The sequence below is a fragment of the Maylandia zebra genome, linkage group LG14, assembly GCF_041146795.1.
Source record: "Maylandia zebra isolate NMK-2024a linkage group LG14, Mzebra_GT3a, whole genome shotgun sequence".
Lineage (NCBI taxonomy): Eukaryota > Metazoa > Chordata > Actinopteri > Cichliformes > Cichlidae > Maylandia > Maylandia zebra.
The window spans coordinates 264,431-284,721 of NC_135180.1; the positions used below are offsets into that span (position 1 = coordinate 264,431).

At 41.4% G+C, this 20,291-nt stretch overlaps 1 protein-coding gene across 1 annotated transcript in view; it reads left to right on the forward strand.

Annotated features, from left to right (window-relative positions):
• Positions 1-20,291, forward strand: part of LOC101483227 (chloride channel protein 2) — a 70,695-nt gene that overhangs the window by 24,409 nt on the left and 25,995 nt on the right. The window contains exons 5-12 of the mRNA XM_076892065.1: positions 965-1,098; positions 3,681-3,755; positions 5,289-5,367; positions 5,841-5,966; positions 6,743-6,827; positions 11,130-11,231; positions 16,930-17,014; positions 18,244-18,399. Of these exons, the coding sequence (XP_076748180.1) occupies positions 965-1,098; positions 3,681-3,755; positions 5,289-5,367; positions 5,841-5,966; positions 6,743-6,827; positions 11,130-11,231; positions 16,930-17,014; positions 18,244-18,399 (842 nt within the window). The remainder of the gene's footprint in view (positions 1-964; positions 1,099-3,680; positions 3,756-5,288; positions 5,368-5,840; positions 5,967-6,742; positions 6,828-11,129; positions 11,232-16,929; positions 17,015-18,243; positions 18,400-20,291) is intronic.

Consider the following 20,291-nt stretch of genomic DNA (forward strand, 5'->3'; position numbering starts at 1 on the left):
GTACACACTTTCTTTACTTATGCAGAAGCACAGACACCAAAATGTAAAAAAAAAATACTCAACTACTGAAAAAAGTTCATTTCTCAAGTAAAAGTGAAAGAGTACTTGATCTCAAATGTACTCAAAGGAAAAAAGTAAAAGTATCTCTTTGAAGGATAATTCTACTAACCATTTTTGTACAAGGTAACTGAACCTTGTGCTATATTAATATACTGATGAAACAATACTACTATATAAGAATACAAATACTATTCAAAGCTAAATTCTACTTCCATTGACTGTGGTTAGTTTGATATGTAAGAAATAAAAAAATAATTTTCAGTTGGCCACATGGTGGCGGGTAACTTTGCCTCCACACCTGCACAACAAAATAAGAAAATTCAGTGGTTAAAGTGGGATTCAACAGGTGCAGGCACACTGGGATCTATGTAGTGTCTCGGCATATGAAAAGGAATCACAATTGTCAATAATTTCTAATGTAAGCTTCAGATTGTATTAGTGTACAGCTGAACTGCTGCTTTTTGTGGATGTACACAATTGAATTCAACAGGATCTTGGCTCATGTCCTTCCCCTACACTGACACTGTACTGCTTCCACTATTTTTATACAAGACATATGGTTTGGTATAAAGTTGGATTTCAGTGACTCTAAGCATCATCACCTTAAATTCAAATTCATCTCTGCTATACTTGATGTAACCTAAATCTAGCTAAAAGACTAGCTAGCAACTCATTGTGCGACAAACTGCACACATACATTTTTTATTCAAGTAAAAATCTCATTGAGATTCATTTTCAAGAGACACCTGGCATCATGTGTGATGTCTAGTACTTTTTCCATTAAAATAACATCTATAAATCTTGTCCATTGTTGTTCATTGTAATGTAAACAATGATCTTTTGGGGTCTAACAGAAAGTTTTGACAATCAGCCAGCTGTAAGAGTCCGTTGTTGTCCCCTACAGGTTCAGGGATTTCGGAAATGAAGACCATTCTACGAGGAGTATTACTGAAAGAATATCTCACCTTCAGGACCTTCGTGGCTAAAGTCATCAGTCTCGCTTTTGCCTTGGGTAGTGGTATGCCCCTTGGCAAAGAGGTAAAATAGATGCATACACACAAATCAGCTGCACACTCTTTAAATGTCTTCATGTACTGTTGTATGTTGCTGTGGGTAGGCGTCCATTTTCTGTGTCTGTCTGCAGTCACCATCCAAACCATCAAATTGGGAATAATTACTCAGTAGTTTGAAGGATCTAACATTCTAAGAGCTACATGTCTTTATCAGTGAGTTTTTGAGGGGCAAAATCCCATTTATTTATGATTTTCAACAAAATTGAAGCTGGCCCCAGGGAGGGGTCACTTGCCCCTCCCTTCCTTCCCTCCCCATCTCCAGCTGCCTCCCTCTTCCCGCTCCACGACAATCACCCACACATGCAGGGCCTTGGAGTAAAGGTGTGTCACCACGGTGCAGGGGAGGCATCCCCCCCCCCCCCCCCCCCCCCCGTCCCCTTCTAGCTGCCTCTGCCTCAATTTTATCTCACAACTTAGACATTCACATTACTCACACTCTCATTACACATACATATAGGATCTTGGGGGTGGGCACGATACACGGAGTCCAAATTACCATCAGGGTGTACACCCCACCCCTGGCGTCGTTGCCCACCTCTCAAGGTTAAATACACGTAGACATTGAGGGCTAGCAGGAGGGACCATGCGCTTACCTGCTGCTCTCTGGCAGGTAGCTCCATGCCCTCCTGGGTTTTAAATGCACCTTAGAACACACATGCATCAACACTACAATGAGCGGGTGGAGGGAGGTTTGGAGTCTTCTCTCACCCCCATTCTCTGCGACCTGCTGGAGCGGGGGGGCTAGGAGGAGGAGTTGGCCGTCCGACTGCAGTCTGGAGTGTGGGGCCTCCCTGCTGCTGCGGAGTCAGGGCGGTCTGCCTCCCCCCACCGCAGGGAAAAGGGTAACACCACCTGGGTCTGGGTGCAGTTCCCCCCTCCAGGGGCAAGGGTACCTAGACCCGGTTCGTAGAGTACGCTTGGGGAGTGTGATCGTGTGTACAGCGTCTCTTTATGTCTGTCTCCACGTTGGTTGAGTGTGGAGTAAGTGCATATGAGAGCATGAGGGTGGGAATGGATGTTTCTCTCTGTGTGTGCCTGTATGTCTGTGTCTATATGTCAGGTTGGGTATCATACGTCACCTCTCTGGGGACATCTCAGGCCCTCCAAGGTTTGGAGGCCTATCTCCACCCACCACCACTTCCCCTGCCAGTGGCAGACGCCCTCAGACATCGGTGCGTTGGTGGTTCTTTGTGTCTGGGGGTGGGCGTCCGGGTACACACCGGCTCACTCCTTGGTGGCTGCTTATCGGGGCCTGGAGCCTGGGGCTCGCTCGGGCCACTTCGGAGGTGGGGTGCCCCCGGCCTCTCGGCCTGGGGCTCGGTCACTCAGGCACGGCTGGCTGCCGGCGGAGCTCACGGGCGTGTCACTGCAACTCCCCCTGGCTTCTGCTCCGCGGCTGCTGAGTGAGCCCTCATCTGGGACTCTCCTCAGCTCTTTCTGGGACAGTGGCGCGGCTGCCCCTCTGTTGGTCTTCCTTGGTCTCTTGTGTTCTGGGGGCCTCTGGATGTCTGGAGTTTTGATCTCCTCCATACCTGCTTCATGCCCTGGAGGACGGGGCTGTGGCCCCTCCACACCCTCTAGCAGATCATTACATGAAGGAACCTTTTAAAAACAAGTGCGTCCATGCTCACAGGTGTACACACGGGTGATCACACCCACAAACTACACCCTTTTTGGCTCCTACCTCAAAGCACACTGTGTTCTGTTGATCTTATGTGCTGCACAATAATGTTTAATATTTAGTATTTACTGTCATATTCCCATAGATCATCGTGATGTTGTTCATTGTATTGCTCTCGTTTTCTTCTGCTTGTTTTCTTTTTCTTTCTCAACAGGTGATCCAGGTGATTGATAGATGGATTTTTTTTGTCTGCTTATTTAGTTTTTGTTTTTTGCCCTTTATCCCCGTCCCTCTTCCCCGCTGTTTTTCCCCCTCTTCCTTTCTCCCTTTTCTTTTCCTCATTCAAGTCTGTCCCGTATCTAGCAAGTGAAAAAAAAAATTTATAAAATAAACCATAAAAGGTGAATCAAATGGACCATTACGGCAAGGCTGGGATGGTCAATTTGGTAAAGTAAATCCATTGGGCATCTTTCTTCGCCTTTAGACAATAATTCTGATGCAAAAGAACCAAACGGGACAGGCAAAAAGAAAAAAAAATTGACGTTTTGATCCACATTCTACTGTTGCTGACTTGCACGTTTTCAGTGAGTCACAGCATTAAGACACCACCACGAAGAGACAGCCCTTTTAATATGGAATGACAGCTTTAAGATATCCAAATAAAGAGTAAAGATCCCTCAGAAGACAGGCTTACACTCGGACCACATCTGGTCCTCAGAAACCCACACAGAGTAAATCGAAGCAAAGTGCTGGAACACCATTGTGCTTATATGAAATTTAAATTTAAATTAGATTTTCACCTGAGATCACTTCTCATATTCTGCAACTGGCATAAAAACCGCAACATGTGTATGTGTAACTGTTGACAGACCGTCAAACAGCAGCTAGAGAACCTGTTTTATGCCTTTATTTTTTCCTTCTGTCAGGCTCCCTTTGTACACATCGCCAGCTTGTGTGGCGCTCTCCTCTGCAAGTTGCCTGTGTTTCGAGGAATCTATGAGGTGAGTCTTACATCTTTTTCTTTCTCATGTTTTATTGAATTCATCCACTGTTGATTTTATTTTTTTTTAATGCTTTGCAAATGTCCTACACATATTTTTGCCTATAAAATACCAACAGTCATATTTCTATTCAGGCACTAGTGAACTGTCTCAGAGATGTACAATTATGGTTGGAGAGAAACTTATGGAGAGAAATTATTTTATTTGGGCATCCCAACCCATTTGACGGGTATGACAGTGCTTGGTGTGACTTTTGACTGTGCTTTAAAATTTAATAAACAGATCAGCTCTGTTGTTAAGACAAGTTTCTTTCAACTGAGTCTCCTCAGCAGGGTGAAGGCCTGCCTCCAACCACACGGCTTAGAGACAGTAATTCAGACTTTCATTTGCTCTCATCTCGATGATTGTAATTCTTTACATGCTGGCTCTGCTCAATCTTTACCTCATCACCTCCAAGTCGATCAAAATGCAGAAGCTCGCTTTTTCACGGGAAATAAGCAGTGTGATCATATTGCAGCTATGCTGGCCTCCGTAGACTGGCTTTAGTGACTGTTTCTATTTAAAGAATACTTTGTGTAACCTTTTGTTGTTTAAAAACATGGTATGTAAATATACTTTGACTTGACTTGATTCATCGGTCAGTGTATACAGTGGCTAAATACAAAAGCATTTCATATCTATTTCATACTGTGCGCACAATATCAAAGAATACAAGCAGAAGTGTAGCTTCCAAAGTCGTGATGAATTTCTGATGATGATTGAGGAAACATAGTCTGTGTATAAGCTGAAAACTGATTCAGAAGCAATCTATGGTTTGGTGAAGATTTTAGCTATAATTTGCATGCTCTTTGAAGAATAAATGAATCTACCAGTGTTGATCAGCTCCAATGCCTTCTCTGGAACACCACGAGATTCTGACAAATTTAGTAAAACCACAATGACAAAACTGACTAAACACAGGAGAAAACACAAACACAGACTAGACCTGAGAGAAATAGGAGGACAAGAAAAAGTTGATAACTAACAATATCAAAATGAAAACATAAACTAGGCAAAAGTATATCCAGACTAAAAACAAGAGCAATTTCAAAATAGCTGGGAGAAAAGCCAGGATCATGACAAACAGATGTGCCAAAAAAGCTTCATTGTGTGGGGGTAAGAAAGTATAACATACTATGGCTATAAACTTGTGTGCATCAGTTTCATGTTTTATACTTGGACTATGTTACACTCCATTGTCCCTTTTAAATAAAGAATTATTATTAGTATTATCATATTTTACAATTTTATTTTTCGAACCTTTTTACCTTCAAAGCGAAAGAAGATACAATTTCATACAGCAGAGAATTACCGCTATTCATAGTAAACACTTAAAATGGTCTTCCACCTTCTTACGGTTACATTGTAATTGTAGCTAATTTAATGTAGTCTAATCTATCCAATATTGCCTAAATGGTGAATAGGTTATTTATTTCTGTATTCCACATCTATTTATTCTAAAGCTGAAATGTAATCACTTCCGTGTGATTTCAGAATGAGTCCAGGTACAGAGAGATGCTAGCAGCAGCCTGTGCTGTGGGAGTAGGCTGCGTTCTTGCTGCGCCCGTAGGAGGTGAGGTTCATCAAATGTGACGTGGTAACACTCCGAAGTAAGCTAAATCTGCAAACACTGTTAAGGCTTTAAGTTGAGCAGTGTAATATATAACATGTAATATGATAAGCTTTATGTTGCTGAAATCTGTGGAGCAGTTTCAGTAATGTTTCACAAGCTATCTTGTAATTGAGGGTTTCTTTTTTCACGCCTATGTATCAGTGCCAATTTCTTCAAGTTCAAGATTTTTTTGAGCCTCTCTTGTTAAGTCATGTATATATACAGCTCGCCATGAGCAAATCTATCCAAGATGAGCTGGAAGTAAATGACACTGAGATCTGAGTGAAGATGCTGGCTAGCAAATTCAACAGACAAAAGAAAATATTGTTCTTCAGCACAAGTGCAAGACTGGTTTTTGAAAAGTCAGTGTAAGTTTCAGAATATTTTAAAAGTCAGTTCCAATGCTCATGCCTTGCGTTGTTTGTGTGTTTCAGGTGTGCTCTTCAGTATTGAAGTAACATTCACATTCTTTGCTGTGAGGAGCTATTGGAGAGGGTTTTTTTCCGTCACCATCGCTGCCTTCTTTTTCAGGGTATTGGCTGTGTGGTACAAAGACGAAGGTATGACTGTGTGGCCAGATGTTTTTACCAGGTGTTTTAAGGAATTCACAATGTCACACCTTTTAATACTAAAAACAGCATTGATCATTAAATGAAACCTTACTGCTTTCATAGATACAACAGCGCTAATTTATGTTGAATGAAATTGCAGGCTGTTTGCAGTTATGAATTCAGGAAAATGTGGACTCAAAGCTTGTTGGGACTTATGAATTCCTAATTTGACAGATGTAGTCTCTTTAAAAATGTCAATTTAAAAAGTAAATCACCAGACCCTGAACACAGAACGCATAAACAAATGAAGATGTGTCTCCACGTTACTAATACATGTAGCTGTGATTTGTATATTGATGGTATATTTAAGAGACAAGTCAAAGTAAACGCAGCAAAATGAATCACAGTGGAGCTGCAAGTTTCAGTTTCTAGTGTTCTTCCCCCATTATTTGTGTAGTATGATCAAACATGGCTAGGTTTTGAGGTTTGCTCAGTACTTTCTCAATAAACTTCAGCAGGATCATTTTTTATGCATTCACCTAACAAATGATAGATTACCTAATTTGTTTTTGGGACAAGACATACACCACATGCCTGTTGCATCAGAAAGAGCTGTTCACAATGCTCAGCCTGAAACTAGCTTTACTCTCCATTTTCCATCAGTTATTCAACATCTGTAATACCTAATGTTATTGCTAAAGTTTGGATACTTGCACCTCGAAGTTTTGATGACTATTCAGTGATACACTAGCTTGTCCTCTTGGTTTTGCTTTCTCTTGCACCAGAGACCGTCACAGCCCTTTTTAGAACCCATTTCCAGGTAGACTTTCCCTTTGACCTCAAGGAGATGCCTGCCTTCGCTTTGCTTGGGTAAGTTTCCATCTCTAAACTTGAAATGCAAAAATTTGCTTTAAAAATAGTAAAATTGAAAAATACCCACTAGTTCCAACTCATCAGCTAAGCATCAGGAAAAAGATGTGCATATGAAATACTTTTTGTTGACTGAGGTTTTTAGCAGTCATTTAAAAGCCATTTGTTCTGAAAGATATTCCAACATATTATGATTGCCGCATATATTCTGATATTATTAAGGAGCACTACTTAAGTAGGTTTGATTCAGTTTTATTTATGTATTCACAACAACAGTCACCTCAAAGTGCTTTATATTATGAGGTAGAGACCCTACATTAACAGAGAGAAAACCCCAGCAATCAGATGACCTGCTGCGAGCAAGTGCTTGGCAAGAGTGGGAAGAAAAAACGTCCTTTTAACAGGAAGAAACCTTCTGAAGAACAAGTCTCAGAGAGGGCAGCCATTTCCTGCTGACTCTTTGGGGGTGAGGGGAGAGCGTAAAGTGATGTTGAAGTGACATCTTTTATAAGTAAATTTGGACTGAAGGCTTTGTTTTGTAATGCCAGGCTTTGACCTTTTTTCATGTCTATTATACTTTATGTCACAGTTTGGCATGGCAAACCGTGGGGGGTGTGGGGAAGGAGGACCCAGGCGCGGTGCTCTATGTACAAGCAGTGCGTTTATTTACAGTGATGGAACTGATACACAACAATAACACATCCCCGTGTGCTCCCGACTTCCACTCCGTGTCTTCTCCCAGTGTTTGTGCTCATGTGTCTGCTCCCTCGTGCCAGTGCACTCTGTGACTGCTGCCCTCTCATCCAGCAATCCGTCCTGGGAAAATAGAGGCAGTAGTTAGCACCCTCAGTTCACTTGGCAAGCTCACACTCACAAACAGACCAGCTGAAGAACTGACGGGAAGTCTCACGAAATGATCCCGTGTCGGTGGGAGCTCCAAGACTCTCTTAAATAGCTCCCCCGACGAGGCCTGATCAGCAGCAGGTGTGTGGCTTCGGGTATGGCCAGTCCGCCAGCAGGGCCACACCCACCAGGCCTGAAGGCGCCCGCAGAAACACATACACACACATACAAGCAGGGATAACGAGGGACGGCAATACAAAATATATATTATAATATTAGTCCATAACTGCTCAGGGATCCTGGGTCGCTCAGACCCAGGATCCCTGACACTTTATATTTATACGTTTAGTGTGACATCAGTAAGACCTCAGTATACGGGCTATTTATAGTCCAAATGTGGTTCCTGTGGATCTTTTCAACTCAAAACTAAGACTAATTTTAGACGTTTAATATTCCTGCATGCATAGGCTCTGTAGTCACATGTTTTCAGAGGCATGTTTTCTGTAGGGAAACAGTTATGTGTTGAATGCAGAGTGATCAGCATACAGTGATACAGCATACAGGGAGGGGCTACTTGCCATGTCCAATGTCTCCACCGCAGGGAAAAGGTGTTACGGTCATTGGGGGGACTCAAACGCAGGACTACTTGCTTAAAGGAAGAACAGAGGGTTTTATTCACAAACACCAGGTGAAGTGTGTGACAGTGACTAAGTGCTATATACAAGCGTGCAGGGATTAGGGCTCCAGGGAATCCACAGTGAAAAGCAGGGGATCACTATCACTCCTCTTCAGTCTCTCTTGGCGTCTCACCAGTCATCCATTCTTCTCTCGCACCAGAAACTCTGGACTGTGACAAAAGGGTAACATCTCCTGGGTCTAGGTGTGGATTCCCCTTCTAGGGGCGAGGGTACCTTGTATAGAGGCTGTTTGTGGAGTGTGATTGTGTGACAATGTCCATTTGTCTTTACGTTGGGTGAGTGCTGAGTAATTGTATATGTGTGCATGCAAGTTTGTGTCTGTGTCTATATGTCAGGTCGGGTCTTAGACTCCGCCCCTCTGGCAACACCTCAGACTCTCCAAGGTATGGGGGCACACTCCCGGCCTGGCGCCCGTGGCTCGGTCAGGCTCCAACTGGGGGTGGGGGGCTCAGTCCACTCTGGCACAGCTGGCTGCCGGTGGATCCCGCGGGCAGGCCACTGCAACCCCCTCTGGCCTCTGCTCCGTGGCTGCTGAGTGACCCCTCGTCTGAGGCTCTCCTAAGCTCTTCCCAGGAGGCTGGCACAGATGTCCCTCCTCAGCTCCTCCTTGGGCTCCCACACTCGGGGGCCTCTGGATATCTGGGGCCTGGATCTCCTCCATGCCTGTTTCATGCCCTGGGGGATAGGGCTATGGCTCCCCACTAGCACATCGTTACATGGAGAAACTTTTTGAATACAACCGTGCTGATCCACACAGGTGTTCACAGACACAAACTACATCTTTCTTGGCTGCTACCTCACAGCACACTGTGAGCTGTCCGTCTTGACTGCTGCACAAAAAACTTTGAAAATTCAGTATTTACTGTTATTTACGCTTAGCTAGGTTAAGTGCTAAGTGGGTTGCAGTAGTGTTGTGTTTAATATGTTGCTCTCTTTTTGTTTGTTTCTCTTTTTTCATTTTTTTTCTCTCAACCGGTGATCCGGGTGATTTTTTTAAAGTGTCCTCTCTCACTGTCCCTCTTCCCCTCTGTTTTTTCCTTAGCCTCCCTCTCTTTCTCTCTCCCTGTCCTATTCCCCGGTCATGTCTGTCCCATCTGTAATAACTTAATAAAATACAATAAAATAAAATAATAATAACAAATGTTGAAATGGACCAATACAGCAAGGCTGTGATGATCCACTTGGTAAAGTAAATCCGTTTGGTATCTTTCTTGGCCTTCACACAAATATTCTGACAGCTAAAGAAACAAACAGGGCAGGAAAGAAAAAGGAAGGAAGAAAGTGTGCAGCTGCGTGGTGGATTAGGAGCAGAAACATCCCCAGCTTCTTACAGCCAGTTTACAAATGTGCACATCAACAAAGACCGTCAATCAGATAGTCAAGGTTATATATACACTTGCAAACTTCTTGTACTTTCTGTCACAACTTCTCTCAGTCCTACTTCCATCACAAACATACTCGCTTCCTATTACACAGTTCTTCACAATAAAACACGATAACAACCTTACTAAATTAAAAATGAACCACACATAAAGCAAATGCACTTTTAAATGTATTAAACACATTGTACTCCTTTGGCAATAATTACAGATTCTTTCTAAATACTTTAACCATTACTGTTTTACATTTTAACATGGATTTCAATGTGGTTAATATCTATTTATAACAGTTTTAACCGGTTACAAAAAAATCAGTTGATTCCCAAACCATAAAGTAATGCTTATCTGTGCCCAGGAAGCACTGTTGCTGTCTGAAGCTCAGTAAGGCCAAACACAGTCAAGTCAGGAACTTGTGCATAAAACGCGAAGTGTTATGCACAAAGATAAAACTTTTAGATATTTTGTTTTACATTTCAGTTCATAAGTGCACAGTCTGATTTACAGGTACAAAATATTTATGACCTGAATTTGAACCCATATGAAGAAAAAAAAAATCACACAACGTATTAGTTTTTCCAAAAATATATAAACTGAATTTTAAAAACTTACATTTTCTAATTGTGAATTGTGTATAATACACATGAAAATGAAATACAATTATTAGCAAATCTCAAATCAATATTTTATTCACAATATAACATTGAAAGTTATCAAATGTTATATGTATATATGTTAATATTTCATGAAACATGTTTCTTTTTTGGGTGGTTGGTTTTTGGGTGTCACTGTATGGGTAAACTGTTGTGAGGCATGACTCATGGGTGGGTATTACGCAGTACATGTGGGTGCACTCACCTGTTCACCTCGCCTGGTGTTTGATGAGGAAAAGGATAGGGTGAGCATGGGGTGAAACCTTCTGCTGACTGCAGTTTGATTCAGTGGGTTGATGTCGCAATTTGGTGTGATAATTGGTGCAGCATTCTGTTGGTTTGTAGTTTGGTATGTTTGTGCAGTCTGTGCATTTGTGTGTTTTGTATCCCATGTACTGATTCATGGTTTGGACAGTGTAATGGTTAAATTAATAGAACAAACTCAGAATGGCATTTGATGTGTTTATTGGTGTGTTGTTTAGCCATTGGTTATGGAGTAGCTAAGCAATAGCTTATGTTGAAGTTGATAGCAGCTATAATTCTCAATTCCCGTGGTTGGAAAAACAAGTGATTAGTTTAGATTAAGAATTAAAAGATCTCATCCAGGCAGTTTCTCTGATGTGAAGATGGGCAGAGGTTCTGCAAAACCGCAGAACAAGATTTAGTCCCTCAATATAAAAATCATATTTCTTAATGTCTTCAAGGCATTAACTTCTTTCTCTTTTTCTGCAGTATTATCAGTGGTTTTGGTGGGGCTTTGTTTGTCTACCTAAACCGACGGATTGCCCTGTTCATCAAGAAACAGAAGCTCTTCAACACATTCCTCATGAAAAAGTAAGTTGGGATTTTTTTAATATGAGGCAGTGAATGCAAAGCATTGTTGCAAATTTATGACAAGCATGTTAACTTGTCAGGAAAACTGATGCGGCCCATCTGCTTCAGTCTGCAGTCAACATGTTGTGCATTCAGACATGTTTTTCTGTAGACCTTTCTCTTTTTCATACCATTCTCTTTGAACCCCACAGATGTTTGTGTGGTTTAGTTCTATTACGTCAGCAGTTTCTGAAACACTCAGACTATTCCAGTCAAATTTTTTTAAGGAATTAAAAAATAAATAAATTCAGTATTCATTTACCGTAATTGTCGGGCTATAAGCCGCTACTTTTTGCACAAGCTTTGAACCCTGCGGCTTTTAGTCAGGTGCGGCTTTTCTATGGATTGTCTATGATTTTTGTGATATCGTAAGACGATTTGTTTTGTTTGTTCCGCTGTTGTACGGCACTACATTGCCTGGCGGAAGGATCGCGGTTCAAGAGTGGTATGTTGGTCACATGTCCGTCCGCCAGGCAACGTAGTGCCGTACGAAGTAGCGCGAAAAACAAACTTCAAAGTAGCGCTACGCGTTCAGCGGGAGGCGTGGATACTAATGTGCCACAAACAGGACTTTAATATCACCAACCATTCCCATGTTATTACGGTGTATCCATATAAATGGCCCACCCTGTACTTTTCAACTTCTTCTGTGTAAATGTCAGCTTTCAACAGTTCTGCACTTTTGTTTTCAGGTGAAAAATTCTGTATTTTCCAGCTCATTTAACATTTTTAACTTAACATTCAGCTATCAGCATCCACACTTCCATTTGATAAGAAAATGCATTTTATAGTTTCACTTGTAATTTACTCTTAATTTAACTACGTAACTCTAGAAGCCTGCACAGCACAGTCAGACATAATAAAAGGGACCCAACGTTGAAGCATAGGCTGAGACTTTAGGAAAGCATTTCCTGAAGCCTCCTAATGTTAGCCCACTTTACCCATTCCAAAACTAGTGTTGATGTGTGTTCACCGGGCTATATCCAGGTTTCATCATCATCATCATCATCATCATCGTTTATTTGTATAGCACTTTAAGAACACACCAGGCAGACCAAAGTGCTGAACAACACAGATCAAAACAACAACCAAATTAAAAATACCATAAAATCATTACATACAATAAAATAAATAAGAAGGTGTCAGTTTCCTACAGAGTTAAAAGCCAGGGAATAAAAATAGGTTTTCAATCTGGACTTAAAGACCTGGGCCCTATTTCAGGAAGCCGGTTTAGAGCAAAATCTGAGTAAGTATACCCTGAGTTAACGAAAACTCTGGGTTTTCGGTTTCACAAAGCGAGTTTAGATTAATTCTGAGCGAGTTACTATGACGACACACTCCGTGAAGCTAACCTGCCCCCTAGCAGGTTTACTTCAACTAACCCTGACCTTCTCCGCCTCTTTGTCAGAAACCTGACTGTAGGAAGTGTCAGACATGGCGTGCCCCTTCCTTGAAGAGCCAGTAGATGTTGAAGCCCAAATTCTCCGCAGAGCTCTCCGCCGGGAGAGAGTGATTAGAGCGCGTTTGGACATTTTATCATTTCCTGATGATTTCCTGTGTGAACGTTACCGTTTTTCAGCACAATCTATAATTTATTTGAATAACATCCTCAGGCCTAATATTGCTCATGTGACACATCGCGGACATTCTCTCAGTTCTGTACATATTATTTGTATCGCACTTCGGTTTTTTGCAAACGGGAGCTTTCTGTATAATATTGGTGACGCTGAGCACGTTTCCAAGGCTACCGTCTGTCGGGCAGTCAGGAATGTTACAGTTGCACTGAAACGTCTCCTGTACTCGTTTGTGGTGTTCCCCGGTCATAGACCCACAAGATTTATCAAAGAGGGATGCCACAAAATTGCAGGTAGCAGGATGAACGAAATTTAATTCATGATGTGGTGATATTTGAACTACTACTTAAATTTTACATTTATTCTCACGGTTCCCAGGCGTGATTGGCTGTATAGATGGCACTCACATTCCAATCATTGCTCCTTCAGTAAATGAAGGAGACTATGTGAACAGGAAGTCTTTCCACAGCATTAATGTGCAGGTACATAGTTCCCTGTAGCATTTCAAACTAACAAATTATTTCATTATAGTAATGGATGCTAATTTGTGTTCTCTGCACTGTGAAGATCATATGTGATGCTGCCAACATTATCACAAATGTGGAAGCCAACTGCTCAGCCTCTGTGAGTGGTGGTGGTGGACGACCTCCACCTGTTTTTCAGGCCTCCGCTTTTTTTCTGTTGGCTATAACGGGTCACATTTGAGCATACAGAGTAAGCAAATATGTACTTGTAATGTGCTCAGATAATTTCAATAAGTGCTTACAGAGGGGAAATTAATGTAGCCTCTAACTGCAATTGATTTACATCGGACAAACAGACCAAGCACTATGGCTCATAATACAATTACACCTTACCTGTTTGGACTATATTTTTATATTTCATTTTTACTTGCTGCCAGGAACGTTTGGGGCCTGTTGGGTTGCACCTGCGCTCACATCACATCACAAAATCAAATGTATGAAATAAAAAATAAAATAAAATATAATAAAATAACGTGTTAAATGGGTGGAAATCCCTAGATCAATGTTTAAATTAACACTCATGCATTGACTCTGTCGGCCATGTTTTGCCATGCATGCTCCCTTTCTTTTGCAGCTGAGGCTGTGTTACTTTTTTTCCGCAAAATTTGCATGTTATCGCCCACCCCCGTGACATCACGCTCCAAAGCCCTATACTGCCATCAGAATTTCGGCCTCAAGCGCTGTAAAATACATTGACCGCGCCTTCTTTCCCTCCGTCTCCATGGTGACTCGCTTAATCTGTACTCCACTAATCAGGGCTTTATGTATCCTCGTGCGCGCGCTTAACTTGGGGTTAAAGCAACTCCACGTTGATTGAACTAATTGTTATCAGCCTTTCTGAAACCGAATATTCCGAGTTGGACAGTTCGGGGTTACTCAACCCTGAGTATCGTTTTTCACTCTGAGTTTTCTAAACCGGCTTCCTGAAATAGGGCCCTGCACTGATGACGCTTGTCTAATTTGGAGGGGAAGGTTATTCCAGAGCATCGGAGCCGCAATTGAAAAGGCTCGGTCTCCTCTGCATTTCAGCCGCGACTTAGGGACCGACAGCAGCAGCTGCTCAGCTGAACGGAGCGAGCGGGGAGGAACATGTGGCTTCAGCAAATCAGATAAATAGACAGGAGCCAGACCATTTAAAGATTTAAAAGCCAATAAAAGGACTTTAAAACGAACCCTAAATTCAATAGGAAGCCAATGCAAGGAAGCCAGAACCGGAGTGATGTGATCGAATTTCCTACTACCGGTTAAAAATCGCGCCGCCGCATTTTGAACTAACTGCAGGCGTGACAAGGTGCCCGACCCGACCCCTATTAAAAGGGAATTACAATAGTCCAGACGTGAGGTGATAAAAGCATGAATAAGAGTTTCCAAATTGGGTTTGGAAAGGAAAGGCTTGACCTTCGACAGGCGTCTGAGGTGATAAAAAGCTGATTTCACCACCCCACTTACATGACCTTCAAAAGTAAGCGCAGAATCAAGTTTAACACCAAAATTAGTGATTGAAATTTTCAGATGAGAGGTCAAATCATCAAAATCAACATCTGGAGAATCAGTAGAACGATGCGGGCCATATAAAATTACTTCCGTTTTGCGACCATTAAAATTCAAAAAATTATTTGCCATCCATAATTTAATATCGCTAAGACAGTCAAGCAGTGATTGACATGGGGAGGTATCCAAATGACTAAAAGGTAAGTAAAGCTGACAGTCATCGGCATACAAATGAAATGACACTCCGTGTTTACGAAAAATCGCACCAAGGGGGAGTAAATACAGCGAGAAAAGTAATGGCCCAAGGATAGATCCCTGGGGCACACCCCAAAGCAGAGGGGCCACAGAGGAAGCGGCCAGCCCCAGCTTGACACAAAAACTCCTTTCGGAAAGATATGATTTTATCCATGACAATGCCAGATCACAAATTCCCACACAGTGATGTAAGCGGGAGATCAGCAGGTCGTGGTCCACTGTGTCAAATGCAGCTGTCATATCCAATAACACAAGCACAGCATATTTACCACGATCAGTAGCAACAAGAATGTCATTCATAACTTCATACATCTGGCTATTGATTTCAAGAAGTTCAAGAATATGGAGGTAGTCCTCCTCCTTCATTATTCCACTCACTTTGTATAATGTACCAGTACCACTGGCAGCAAAACTACTGTACAGAGCCCCTCTGATGACATGGTCCAAAAAATAAATATCTTGTGGCCGCAAAATACTACTTCGTGGGCACGAAATGGGTATAACATGCCCACGAAATACTTATTTGTGGCCACGAAACACGTGACTGATAACCGTGATCCTTCCCAGGCCCTTGCAGTTGGTTGACAATAAAATCTATGTAAAGCAACTGGGCCTTCAATATCCTGTTTAAATGTCTCTCCATAATAATGGTTCCTTGCATTGCCAGGCTTTTCAAAATGCATTTGTAGCTCATCCCCAGCCTAAAATAAAACTCAATCATACTGTCTCTGTCCACAGTGCATAGGTTTAGCCTACTCTTATGCTTATGTCTCTACGCAGCTGTCCAGGAATTGTATCAATATGATGTGCGCACGTTATCTATTTCGTTGCCACAAATGCGTAATTCGTTGCCACGTTATACCCAATTCATGCCCACAAATTAGCATTTCGTGCGCACGTTATGCCTATAATACTACTACTAAATACCTATAATACTACTTCGTGCCCTCGAAATAGTATTGCGTGGCCACAAATAAGTATTTCGCAGGCACGTTATACTATTTCGAGGGCATAAAGTAGTATTTTGTGGCCACAATTTATTTACTTTTTGGACCATGTCATCAGAGGGGCTCCGTACAAAACAGACCCAGGGCATGTTTGACAGTTGGTGCAGTTCACATTAACTCCTTCAAACATACCGCTCGTCATTATAGCCAGCCAGTTCGATGTTTGGTCATCAGAAATTAATACTTTTCTCCATAAGGCTTTTGGCTTGTCCATGTGGTCAAGCTATAGATTTCAGTTAAGCTACCAAGAGTCTAGTCAAAGTTCAACTGTTAAAACACATTCGACCAAATATTAATAGGGGCATATGTATATTTGTGTCTCTGCATACTTTCGATCCTATGTGTATTAGAGAAAACCCCAAACACATTCAAACCTGTGCACAAAATTCCAGTTTCTTATATTCATTTAAAAGGAATAAATGACAAATCATAGATTGACAGAATGATATGGTAAAGCTCTAAACTCCACATGCATAAATACATTGAGCTGCTGACATGTGATTGGATAATTTGAGATTTGCCTTAAAAATAATTTTCATAGGTATACCCAGCAAGGTGGCCTGTAAGTGTATTATTTTAAGTTAAACAAACTTGAGTAAATAAAGGAAAAAATGTACCTATAAAAATAAATATAATATAGTGATTGGCTTCACGTTGCTTTTTCACCCATGCGTGAATAACTATGGTTTTCTCAGTAACTGTTAGACATGCATTATTCCCTGTTTATTGTTTTATGTTATTGTTTTAAAGCATTTCATTGTTTTACCCTTGCTTACTTGTTCTTTCTGTTATATATCTATGTTCTTAGATGTCTTGTGTATCCAGTGATGGTCTCTTTCCTCATTTCGTCACTATTGTTTCCTTCTGGTTTTGGACAGTTTATGGCTGGAGAGGTAGGTTCACAAAGCCCATGAACCATATATTATTTTTATTACATATACTCATCACTCTACAGTTATTACAGTAGACATCAAAGAATTCTTTAAAAAAATATGCAGGGCTTTTTCTCTTTATTCTAATTAAGCTAATTTTGAAATGTATCTAAAGATGGTTTACATATCATACATGTTGTATGGTTTGAAAACAGTCTTTATCCATCTTAAATCATTTAATTATTGATATACCAAATTATTGATATATCAATAAGACTTAAAATTCAGCCCGTTCTTGTTAAATTGAAGTCATTCATTATATAATAAAATACATCATCAACTAACTCAAAAAAATGAAAAAATTTTCTGTGGATTACACATCATGGAAATGCTAATGTTAAATAAAAGGATAATATTGAAACCATTAGAAATTATCTTCTAGGGTTTCAAGCCAAACACTGAATTTTGAATGAAATATGTCTGTGAAGGTTCTCAGTCATCCAGGTCATCGTAGTCAAAGGAGCTTGCAAAGAAAAGCGTCTGGACTTCTTTAAGTTGCTTGAAGACGTTTCACCTCTCATCCAAGAAGCTTCTTCAGTTCTAAGGTCAAATGGTGGAGAGTCCCAGATATAAACCTAGTGGGAGTTTCCCCCCACAGAGGGACAAAAGGACCCCCTGATTATCCTCTAATCGCCTGAGCCAAGGTGTGAAACTGGGTGTGGGTCCCAATCAGCCAGAGTTTCGGGTGAGCTCATTGTGAAACCTGGCTCCACCTTATCATGTGATGTCCTGAGGTCAGATGGCCCAGGATGTGAGTGGGCGTTAAGGCGTCTGGGAAGGATCTCAAAACTGGATTATAAATGGCAGAGAGTTGGTGTCGTAAACCCCCCGCCTCTGTTCAAAGATGGTCGCTCACAGTGGACATAGATGGCTTCTTTCACTCCTCTTTCAAACCATCTGTCCTCTCTGTCCAAAATGTGAACGTTGGCATCCTCAAAGAGTGACCTTTATCCTTAAGATGCAGATGGACTGCTGAGTCTTGTCCTGTGGAGGTGGCTCTTCTGTGTTGTGCCATGCGCTTGTGAAGTGGCTGTTTGGTCTCTCCGATGTAGAGGTCTGAGCATTCCTCTACATGGACACCAACTATCTGTCATGTGTTTCTGTTTCTATTATCTGTGAAAGAGCTCCGACTCAGTCACAGTCGTAGTAATTGTATTTTTTTTATTTGTTTAATTTTCCAAATTTTCCAGCTGACACAGAACGAGGCTTTGGTCACATTACTGGACAACCGCACATGGACTAAAGACGGCATCGCTGAAGAGTTTGACTACATTGGAAACGCACGAGTCTGGATGCACCCACAAGTCACCGTCTTCGGCACACTGGCCCTTTTCACCATAATGAGAGTAAGGTGAAAATATGTGTACAAAGCTGTAAGTTTGATTTATGCTAGTAAATGTGTCTGTCTGCAAGTTTTCATAATGTATAAAATGAATTTGTCATTCTATGTAAAGTATGTTAAATTCATGCACAATTCCTGACAGGATTTATTATACATACACGGGGTGCTATCCCCCCTTTTTAATCCAGAGGTCCACATTTACTTACATGTGAATGTGTTATTAATGTCTTTTTAAAAGCTTTCCCATGTTAATTTTATTTGCTGGAAAGAAAATATGTCCCTCTGCTGGTGCTGCAGCTTACTGCGAGTGCAACTAGTGCATGCATGTCCATTTCATGCTTTGGAGAGGCAAAGTGTGAAATGGAAACAGTGGACCACTCTATGTATTACATGCTTTGCTTTGATACTAGGTTGGTCTGAAAGCTGCGTGTGCAGCACACATGCATTTAAAGAACACTGACGGTAGGACATGATTTTCTATCATGGTGTAGGAGTGTCAGGTGCACACTGATATTGGCTCTGTCACACCGATCTTGCTAGTGAGCTGATGTCAATGTTAAACGTATAAGCTGCATTCTTGTCTTTGAATAAGAAACTTTGAATGATTATTTTATGGTTAATGGTTCCAAACATCTTAACATAAGAAGATGATCCAGCTAGGCTATCATTTTGACTCTAAAGGGGTCGGCAACCCTGGGCATGCGTGCCACAGCTGGCACGCAAAGGGTTAAATGATGGCACGGCACACAGTGAATTAATCTGAGAAGGTGCATTAAAAAATAATAATCTATGGACGGGCCACTGGTGCACATCACTAATTAGCTTACATTAGTTGTGCCACTTCCACATTCCAACACTTCAAACGTTCAAGAGCTGTCTGCTCAGCGCAGCATCAGCACCACGAATTCACAATGCAGGTGTTTGGACCAATGCTTTCTTTTCTGATTAAACCAGAAAGCTTTAATGGGCAGCTGGATTTGTCTCGTGCATTTTCACCTGCTGGACATCACTACCTGACAAGTGTAACTGTCTTCAGAGCATTGCACAGGCCTTATTGACAGTGTTTGGCTCCACATATCTGTGTGAGCAGACTTTCTATCACACAAATAATGTTCTCAGCACCTCCCATAGCCGTCTGACTGCCGGACACTTGGAGACCTGTGTCTCTGAGTGGGAGACCATAGACCACAATAACATGTATTAACAAACATGCCTTAGTATTTTTCCTTATCACTTTTGTGAGTAGACCATAAATAGCATTTGTATTTTCTGTCGTACAGTTCCTTTGCTGTTATAGAGTTCTTGTTTTGGATAAAAAGTGTTTTTTTTTTATTTGCTTTTTGTTTAAAACAGCTGATCTGCACTTTGCCAACATCTGCGAACAAATATAGTTCTTTAAAATTATTCTATATAGCGTGGAACTGTTGAGCATGATTGCTAATGCAATGGTTGATATGGCACATTGACTTCTGAGGAAACGTTCTGATAATGAGTAGCATTATCAGAACGGTTGCCGACCCGTGATTTAGACCAAGGGTATTCAACTGAAATTTAAGGATGTCTGGTCAGAGAAAACTTCCTCAGTCAATTTACTATGCAAGCTACAATGCATGTGACCAATTTGTGCATCTCCTGTGTTAGGGCTGGGCGATATATCGAGTTTTTTAAAAATATCGATTTATTTTCATGCGAGATATAAGATGTGACAATATCGTTTATATCGATATAGTCTATGTTACGTTATAATTATACTTGTGGAGCCGCAGGTTTGCCTCTTTCGTCCACTTTTGTCTCTACGCTGCGTTACTCGGCCTCGCCTCTCCTTCACTAAACACAACTCCCCCTCCCCCATAGCTTCACCTGCAGGCAATGACAAGATGAAAGTGGAAAATCTCC